This window comes from Aotus nancymaae, unplaced genomic scaffold (genome assembly GCF_030222135.1).
Source record: "Aotus nancymaae isolate 86718 unplaced genomic scaffold, 86718_ANA_hifiasm-v0.15.2.pri h1tg000018l, whole genome shotgun sequence".
In the NCBI taxonomy this organism is placed as follows: domain Eukaryota; kingdom Metazoa; phylum Chordata; class Mammalia; order Primates; family Aotidae; genus Aotus; species Aotus nancymaae.
Genome location: NW_026988430.1, coordinates 25,744,444 through 25,754,386, shown reverse-complemented (window position 1 = coordinate 25,754,386; position 9,943 = coordinate 25,744,444). Strand labels below are relative to the sequence as shown.

General features: G+C 27.8%; 1 protein-coding gene across 1 annotated transcript; it reads left to right on the top strand.

Moving 5' to 3' along the window:
* The first annotated feature begins 1,107 nt into the window (after positions 1–1,107).
* LOC135275706 (RWD domain-containing protein 2A-like) lies at positions 1,108–8,243 on the top strand. The gene is made up of 2 exons (XM_064378060.1): positions 1,108–1,142; positions 7,379–8,243. Exons 1-2 carry the CDS (start codon positions 1,108–1,110, stop codon positions 8,241–8,243), a joined length of 900 nt encoding a protein of 299 aa, XP_064234130.1.
* Positions 8,244–9,943: the final 1,700 nt, after the last annotated feature.

The window sequence follows — 9,943 nt, the reverse complement described above, 5'->3', positions numbered from 1 at the left end:
TAGTACTCTTTTATAAAAAATATACTCCCTCTCAGAGTACTCTTTTAAATTCAATATACTCTTTTATAAAAAATATACTCCCTCTAACAGTACTCTTTTAAATTCAATATAATCAAACTGGAAGTGCTCCTTATAAAAAATATACTCCCTCTCAAAGTACTATTTTATATTGAATATAATCAAACGGAAAATACTCTAATATAAAAAATAAACTCCCTCTCAAAGTACACTTTACTTTAGAATATAATCCGGCTAAATGTACACTTTCATACTGAATATAATCACACTGGAAGCATTCTTTTATAAAAAATATACTCCCTCTCAAAGTACTCTTTTATACTGAATATAAAAACACTCAAAGAACTCTTTTATATTGAGTATAAATACACTCAGAGCAAAATTTTATATTGAATATAATCACATTACAAATACTCTTTTAAAAAAAATATACAGCCTCCCAATATGCTCTTTTATATTGAATATAATCACACTGGAAGTACCCTTTTATGAGAAATATACACCCTCGAAATGGACTCTTGTATATTGAATATAAATACACTAAATGTACTCTTTTATATTGAATATAAATAGACTGAAAGTACTACTTTATATTGAATATAATCACACTGGTAGTACTCTTTTATAAAAAATATACTCCCTCTCACAGTACTCTTTTACATTGAATATAATCAAACTGGAAGTACTATTTTATAAAAAATATACTCCCTCTCAAAGTACTATTTTATATTGAATAGAATCAAACTGGAACTACTCTAATATAAAAAATATACTCCTCCTCAATGTACAATTTTCTTTAGAATATAATCCCGCTAAATATACTCTTTCATATTGAATATAATCGCACTGGAAGCATTCTTTTATAATACATATACTCCCTCTCAAAATACTCTTTTATATTTGAATAAAAACACACTCAAAGTACTCTTTTATATTGAATGTAAATACACTCAGAGCACTCTTTTATATTGAATATAATCACATTACAAATACTCTTTTAAAAAAAATATACCGCCTCCAATTATTCTCTTTTATATTGAATATAATCACACTGGAAGAACCCATTTATAATAAATATACACCTTCGCAATGTACTCTTGTGTATTGAATATAAATACACAAAGGTACTCTTTTATATTGAATATAAATGGACTGAAAGTACTCAATTATATTGAATATAATCACACTGGTGGTACTCTTTTATAAAAAATATACTCCCTCTCAAAGTACTATTTTATATTGAATATAATCAACCTGGAACTACACTAATATAAAAAATATACTCCCTCTCAAAGTACACTTTTATATTGAATATAATCACACAGGATTACTCTTTTATAAATCATATACTGCCTCTCAAAGTACTCTTTTATGTTGAATATAATCAAACTGGATGTACTCTTTTATAAAAAGTATAATCCCTCTCAAAGTACTCTTTTATATTGAATATAATCACACTGGAAGTGCACATTTAAAAAAATAAACTCCGTCACAATGTACTCTTTTATGTTGAATATAAATACACTCAAATTACTGCTTTAAATTGAATATAATCACAAAGGAAGTACTCATTTATAATAAATATACACCGTCTCAAAATACTCTTTTATATTGAATATAAATACACTCAAAACACACTTTTATATTCAATATAATCCCAATGGAAGTACTTTAATAAAAAATATACTCCCTCTAAAAGTACTCTTTTATATTCAATATAATCACACTGGAGGGACTCTTTTATAAAAAACATACTGCCTCTCAAAGTACTCAGTTATGTTGAATATAATCACACTCAATATACTCTTTTATAAAAAATGTACTCCCTCTCAAAGTACTCATTTTTACAGAATATAACCATACTGGAAGTACTCTCTTATAAAAAATATACTAACTCTCAAAGTACTTTTTTATATTGAATATAATCACACTCAAAATACTCTTATATATTCAATATAATCACACTCAAAGTACTCTTTTTTAAAAAATAGACCCCTTTACAAAGTACTCTTTTATATTGGACATAAGCACACAGGAGGTACTCTTTTATACAAAATATACTCCCTATCAAAGTAGACATTTATATTTAATATAATCACACTCAAAACACATTTTTATAAAAAATATATTCCCTCTGAAAGTACACTATTATATTGAATATAATCAAACTGAAAGTACTCATTTATAAAAAATATACTCCCTCTCAGAGTATTCTTTTATATTAATGTAATGAAACTCAACGTCCTCTTTTATAAAAAATATATTGCCTCTCAAAGTACTCTTTTATTTTGAATATAATCACACAGGAACTACTCTTTTATAAAAAATATACTCCCTCTCAAAGTACTCTTTAAATTGAATATAATCACACAGGAAATACTCTTTCATAAAAAATATACTCCCTGTCTAACTACTCTTTTTTATTAAATATAATCACACTGGAAGTACAGTTTAATAAAAAAAATACTCCATCTCATAGTACTCTTTTATATTGAATATAATCACACAGAATGTACTATTTGATAAGAAATATACTCCCTCTCCAAGTACTCTTCATATTGAATATAATCACACAGGAATTACTCTTTTATATGGAATTAACCACATTGGAAGTACTCATTATATAAAAAAGACTCTCTGTCAATGTACTCTTTTATATTGAGTATAATCACACTGGAAGTATTCTTTTATAAAAAATATACTGCCTCTCCAAGAAGTCTTTTATGCTGAATATATTCAAAGAGGAAGTACTATTTTATGAAAAATGTACTCCTTTTCCAAGTACTATTTTTTATTGAATATAGTCACACTGGAATAACTCCTTTAGATTGAATATAAACACACTGGAGATACTCTATTATAAAAAATAAACTCCCTCTAAAATTTCTGTTTTATATTGAATATAATCACACAGGAATTACTGTTGCATAAAAAATATACACCCTCTCAAGTACTCTTATAATGAATATAATCACACTGGAAATACTATTTTATATTGAATATACTCACACTGGAATTACTCTTTTATAAAAAATATAGTCCCTCTCAAAGTACTCTTTTATATTGAATATAATCACACAGGAAGTATTCTATTATAAAAAATATACTCCCTCTCAATATACTCTTCTATAACGAATTTAATAAAACTGGAAGTACTCTTTTATACTGAACATAATCACACAGGAAGTACTCTTTTATAAAATATATACTTCCTCTCAATGTACTCTTTTATATTGAATATAATCACACTGGAAACACTCATTTATATTGAATATAATCACACAGGAAGTATTCTTTTATGAAAAATATACTCCCTGTCAATATACTGTTTTATAACGAATTTAACAAAACTGGAAGTACTCTTTTATACTGAATATAATCACACAGGAAGTACTCTTTTATAAAAAATATACTCCCTCACAAAATACTCTTTTAAATTGAATATAATAACACAGGATGTACTCTTTTATAAAAAATATACTCCCTCTCCAAGTACTTTTTTATACTGAATATAATCACAATGGAAGTACGCTTTTATAAAAAAATACGCCCTCTCATAGTACTCTTTTATATTGAATATAAACAGACAGGATGTACTCTTTTATAAAATCTATACTCTCTCTCCAAGTACTCATTGATATTGAATACAATCACACTGGAAGAACTCTTGTATAAAAAATATACTCCCTCTCAAAGTACACTTTTATATTGTGTTTAATCACACAAGAAGTGCTCTTTTATAAAAAATATACTCCCTCTCCAAGTACTCTTTATATTGAATATAATCACACTGGAAATACTCATTTATAAAAAATATACTCCCTCTCTAAGCACTCTTTTATATTAAATATAATCACACTGGAAGAAATCTTTTACTTTGAATATAACCACACAGGAAGTACTCTTTAATATTGAATATAATCAAACTGGAAGTACTATTTTATATTGAACACAATCACACTGGAATTACTCTTTTATATTGAATGTAATCACACAGGTAGTACTGTTTCTTAAAAAATATACTCCCTCTCCAGGTAATCTTTTATATTGAATGTAATCACACCGGAATTACTATTTTATATTGATTATAACCACTTTGGAAGTACTCTTATATAAAAAAAAGACTCATTCTGAAAATACTCTTTTATATTGGACATAATCACACCGGAAGTACTCTTTTATAAAAAATATACTGCGTCTCCATGTACTCTTTTATACTGAATATATTTGAACAGGAAGTACTCTTTTATAAAAAATGTACTCCTTCTCCAAGTACCATTTTTTCTTGAATATATTCAAACTGGAATTACTCTTTTATATTGAATAAAACCACACTCGAAATACTCTTTTATAAAAAATGTACTCCCTCTCAATGTTATGTTTTATATTGAATATAATCACACTGGGAGTACTCTTTAAAAAAAAATATTCTCCCTCTCAAAGTACTCTTTTATACTGAATATAATCACACAGGGAGTACTCTTTTATAAAATATATACTCCCTCTCAAAGTACTCTTTTATATTGAATATAATCACACTGGAAGTACTCTTTTATAAAAAATATACTCCCTCTCAAAGCACTCTTTTATATTGAATATAATGACACAGGAAGTACTCTTTTCTAAAAAATATACTCTCTCTCACAGTACACTTTCATATTGAATATAATCACACTGGAAGTATTCTTTTATATTGAATATAATCACACAGGAAGTACTCCTTTTTAAAAAATATACTCCCACTCAAAGTACTCTTTTATACTGAATATAATCACACTGGAAGTACTCTTTTATAAAAAATATACTAACGCTCAAAGTACGATTTTATACTGAATATAATCAAACAGGGAGTACTCTTTTATAAAAAATATACTGCCTCTCAAAGTACTCTTTTATACTGAATAGAAACACACCGGAAGTACTCTTTTATAAAAAATATACTCCCGCTCAAAGTACTCTTTTATACTGTATATAATCACACAGGAACTACTCTTTTATAAAAATTATACTCCCTCTCAAAGTACTCTTTTCTACTGAATATAATCACACAGGAATTACTCTTTTATAAAAAATATACTCCCTCTCAATGTACTCTTTTATATTGAATATAATCACACTGGAAATAATCTTGTATAAAAAATATACTCCCTCTCAAAGTACTCTTTTATACTGAATATAATCACACTGGAAGTACTCTTTTATAAAAAATATACTAACTCTCAAAGTACTCTTTTATACTGAATATAATCACACAGGGAGTACTCTTTTATAAAAAATATACTCCCTCTCAAAGTTTTCTTTTATACTGAATTTAATCATACAGGAAGTACTCTTTTATAAAAAATATACTCCCTCTAAATGTACTCTTTTATACTGAATATAATCACACTGGAAATACTCTTTTATAAAAAATATACTCCCTCTCAATGTACTCTTTTATATTGAATATAATCACACTGGAAGTACTCTTTCATTAAAAAATATACTCCCTCTCAAAGTACTCTTTATATTGATTATAATCACACTGGAACTACTCTTTTATTTTTCATATAATCACACAGGAAGTACTCTTTTATAAAAAACATAGACCCACTCAATGTACTCTTTTATATTGAATATAATCACACTGGAAATACTCTTTTATAAAAAATATACTCCCTCTCAAAGTACTATTTTATACTAATTATAATCACACTGGAAGTACTCTTTTATAAAAAATATACTCCCTCTCAAAGTACTCTTTTATATTGAATATAATCACACTGGAACTACTCTTTTATTTTTAATATAATCACACGGGAACTACTCTATTTTAAAAAACATAGACCCTCTCAAAATATTCTTTTATATTGAATATAAGCAAACTGGATGTACTCTATTATTAAAAATATACTCCCTCTCAATGTTCTGTTTTATACTGAATGTAATCACACTGGATGTCCTCTTATATAAAAAATACACTCCCTCTCAAAGTACTCTTTTATGCTGAATAGAATCACACAAGAAGTACTGTTTTATAAAAAATATTCTCCCTCTCAAATTACTCTTTTATAATGAATGTAATCACACAGGAAAAACTCTTTTTTAAAAAATATACTCCCTCTCAATGTACTCATTTATATTGAATATAATCAAACTGGAAGTACTCTTTTATTAAAAATATACTCCCTCTCAAAGTACTCTTTTATATTGAATATAATCACACAGGAAGTACTCTTTTAAAAAAATATAGACCCTCTCAATGTACTCTTTTATACTGAATATAATCTCACTGGAAGTACTCTTTTATAAAAAATATACTCCCTCTCAAACTACTCTTTTATAATGAATATAATCACACTGGAACTATTCTTTTATTTTCAATATAATCACACAGGAAGTACTCTATTATAAAAAACATAGACCCTCTCAAAATTCTCCTTTATATTGAATATAACCACACTGGATGTACTCTATTATAAAAAATATACTCCCTCTCGATATACTCTTTTATACTGAATATAATCACACAGGAAGTACTCTTTTATAAAAATATACTCCCTCTCAAAGTACTCTTTTATATTGAATATAATCACACTGGAACTACTCTTTTATTTTTAATATAATCACACAGGAAGTACTCTTTTACAAAAAATATAGACCCTCTCAAAGTACTCTTTTATATTGAATATAATCACACTGAAATTACTCTTTTATAAAAAATATACTCCCTCTCAAAGTACTCTTTTATATTGAATATAATCACACTGGAATTACTCTTTTATAAAAAATATACTCCCTCTCAAAGTACTCTTTTATACTGAATATAAACACACAGGAGGTATTCTTTTATAAAAAATATACTCCCTCTCAATGTACTCTTTTCTACTGAATATTATCACACAGGAAGTACTCTTTTATAAAAAATATACTCCCTCTCAATGTACTCTATCATATTGAATATAATCACACTGGAAGTACTCTTTTATAAAAAATATACTCCCTCTCAAAGTACTCTTTTATATTGAATAAAATCATACTGGAACTACTTTTTATTTTTAATATAATCACACAGGATGTACTCTTTTATAAAAAATATAGACACTCTGAAAGTATTCTTTTATATTGAATATAATCACCCTGGAAATACTCTTTTATAAAAAATATACCTTCTCACAAAGTACTCTTTTATACTGAATATAATCACACTGGAAGTACTCTTTTATAAAAAATATACTCCCTCTCAAATTATTCTTTTATATTGAATATAATCACACTGGAACTACTCTTTTATTTTTAATATAATCACACAGGAAGTACTCTTTTATAAAAAATATACTCCCTCTCAATTTACTCTTTTATACAGAATATAATCACACAGAAAGTACTCTATTATAAAAAATATACTCCCTCTCAAAATGCTGTTTTCTATGTTTCCTAACCAAGGACAAGTAAAACTGGAAGATGTAAATGCCCTGACGAATATAAAGAGGTATTTGGAAGGCACAAGGGAGGCGCTGCCACCAAAAATCGAATTTGTAATTACACTCCAGATTGAGGAGCCCAAGGTAAAAATTGATTTGCAAGTGACCATGCCTCACAGCTACCCCTATGTAGCATTGCAGCTTTTTGGACGGTCATCTGAACTTGACAGACATCAGCAGCTACTTCTCAACAAAGATCTCACTTCTTACATAGGGACTTTTGATCCAGGTGAGCTCTGTATATGTGCAGCAATCCAGTGGCTACAGGACAACAGTGCATCCTATTTCCTGAATAGAAAGCTTGTATATGAACCATCTACACAAGCAAAGCCAGTCAAGAACACATTCCTCCGAATGTGGATCTACAGTCACCATATATATCAGCAGGACCTAAGGAAAAAGATTTTGGATGTTGGGAAAAGGTTAGATGTGACTGGATTTTGCATGACAGGAAAGCCTGGTATAATCTGTGTGGAGGGTTTTAAAGAGCACTGTGAGGAGTTCTGGCATACAATTAGGTACCCTAATTGGAAGCACATTTCCTGTAAGCATGCTGAAAGTGTGGAAACAGAAGGAAATGGCGAGGACCTGCGCCTATTCCATTCTTTTGAAGAATTACTCCTTGATGCCCATGGTGACTATGGATTACGGAATGACTATCACATGAATCTGGGCCAGTTCTTAGAATTTCTCAAGAAGCACAAAAGTGAGCATGTTTGTCAGATACTATTTGGTATTGAAAGCAAAAGTTCAGACCGGTAAAAAGCTATTAAGAGGCCTATGTTTGTAATTTCACTAAGTCAGTATTTCTGTTAATAAGACCAAAATAAAAAGGCTAGTGGCTGTGTAGCATCCTCAGTGCAAAACAGGCCTTTAAACTTTATAACAGTGCAATTGTGATGTTATCTCTAGGTTCTTGTGTTAAGTCATTCAAAAACTATTTCATTATAAATTAATAATAACAATCCACTTAAACCGTAAAAAAATATATATATATATATATATATATATATATACTCCCTCTCAATGTACTCTTTTATACTGAATAAAATCACACAGGAAGTACTCTTTTATAAAAAATATACTCCCTCTCAAAGTACTCTTTTATATTGAATATAATCACACTGGAACTACTCTTTTATATTTAATATAATCACACAGGAAGTACTCTTTTATAAAAAATATACTCCCTCTCAATTTACTCTTTTATACAGAATATAATCACACAGAAAGTACTCTATTATAATAAATATACTCCCTCTCAAAGTACTCTTTTATATTGAATATAATCACACTGGAACTACTCTTTTATATTTAATATAATCACACAGGAATTACTCTTTTATATAAAATATAGACCCTCTCAAAGTACTCTTTTATATTGAATATAATCACACTGGAAGTACTCTTTTATAAAAAATATACTGTCTCTCAAATTACTCTTTTATATTGAATATAATCACACTGGAAGTACTCTTTTATAAAAAATATACTGTCTCTCAAATTACTCTTTTATATTGAATATAATCACACTGGAAGTACTCTTTTATAAAAAATATACTCCCTCTCAAAGTACTCTTTTATATTGAATGTAATCACACTGGAACTACTATTTTATTTTTAATATAATCACAGAGGAAGTACCATTTTATAAAAAATATAGACCCTCTCAAATTACTCTTTATATTGAATATAATCACAGTGGAAGTACTCTTTTATAAAAAATACACTCCCTATCCAAGTACTCTTTTATACTGAATAAAATCACACAGGATGTACTCTTTTATAAAAAATATACTCCCTCTCAAAGTACTCTTTTATACTGAATATAAACACACAGGAAGTACTCTTTTGTAAAAAATATACTCCCTCTCAATGTACTCAATTATATTGAATATAATCACACTGGAAGGACTCTTTTATAAAAAATATACTCCATCGCAAAGTACTATTTTATATTGAATATAATCACACTGGAACTACTCCTTTATTTTTAATATAATCACACAGGAAGTACTCTTTAATAAAAAATATAGACCCTCTCAAAGTACTCTTTAATACTGAATATAATCACACTGGAAGTACTATTTTATAAAAAATATACTCCCTCTCAAAATTCTCTTTCATATTGAATATAATCACAATGGAACTACTCTTTTATTTTTAATATAATCACCCAGGAAGTATTCTATTATAAAAAACATAGACCCTCTAAAAGTACTCTTTTATATTGAATATAACCACACTGGATGTACTCTATTATGAAAAATATACTCCCTCTCAATGTACTCTTTTATACTGAATATAATCACACTGGAAGTACTCTTTTATAAAAAATATAGACCCTCTCAAACTACTCTTTTATATTGAATATAATCACACTGGAAGTACTCTTTTATAAAAAATATACACCCTCTCAAAGTACTCTTTTATATTGAATATAATCACACTGGAAATACTCT

Excerpts from the sequence above, each read along its gene's own strand:
- LOC135275706 (XM_064378060.1), top strand. The coding sequence starts at position 1,108 with ATGTACTCTTGTGTATTGAATATAAATACACAAAG. Across the intron at positions 1,143-7,378 it reads TTGAATATAAATACACAAAG|AAAGTACTCTATTATAAAAA; the intron begins GTACTCTTTTAT and ends ATAATCACACAG.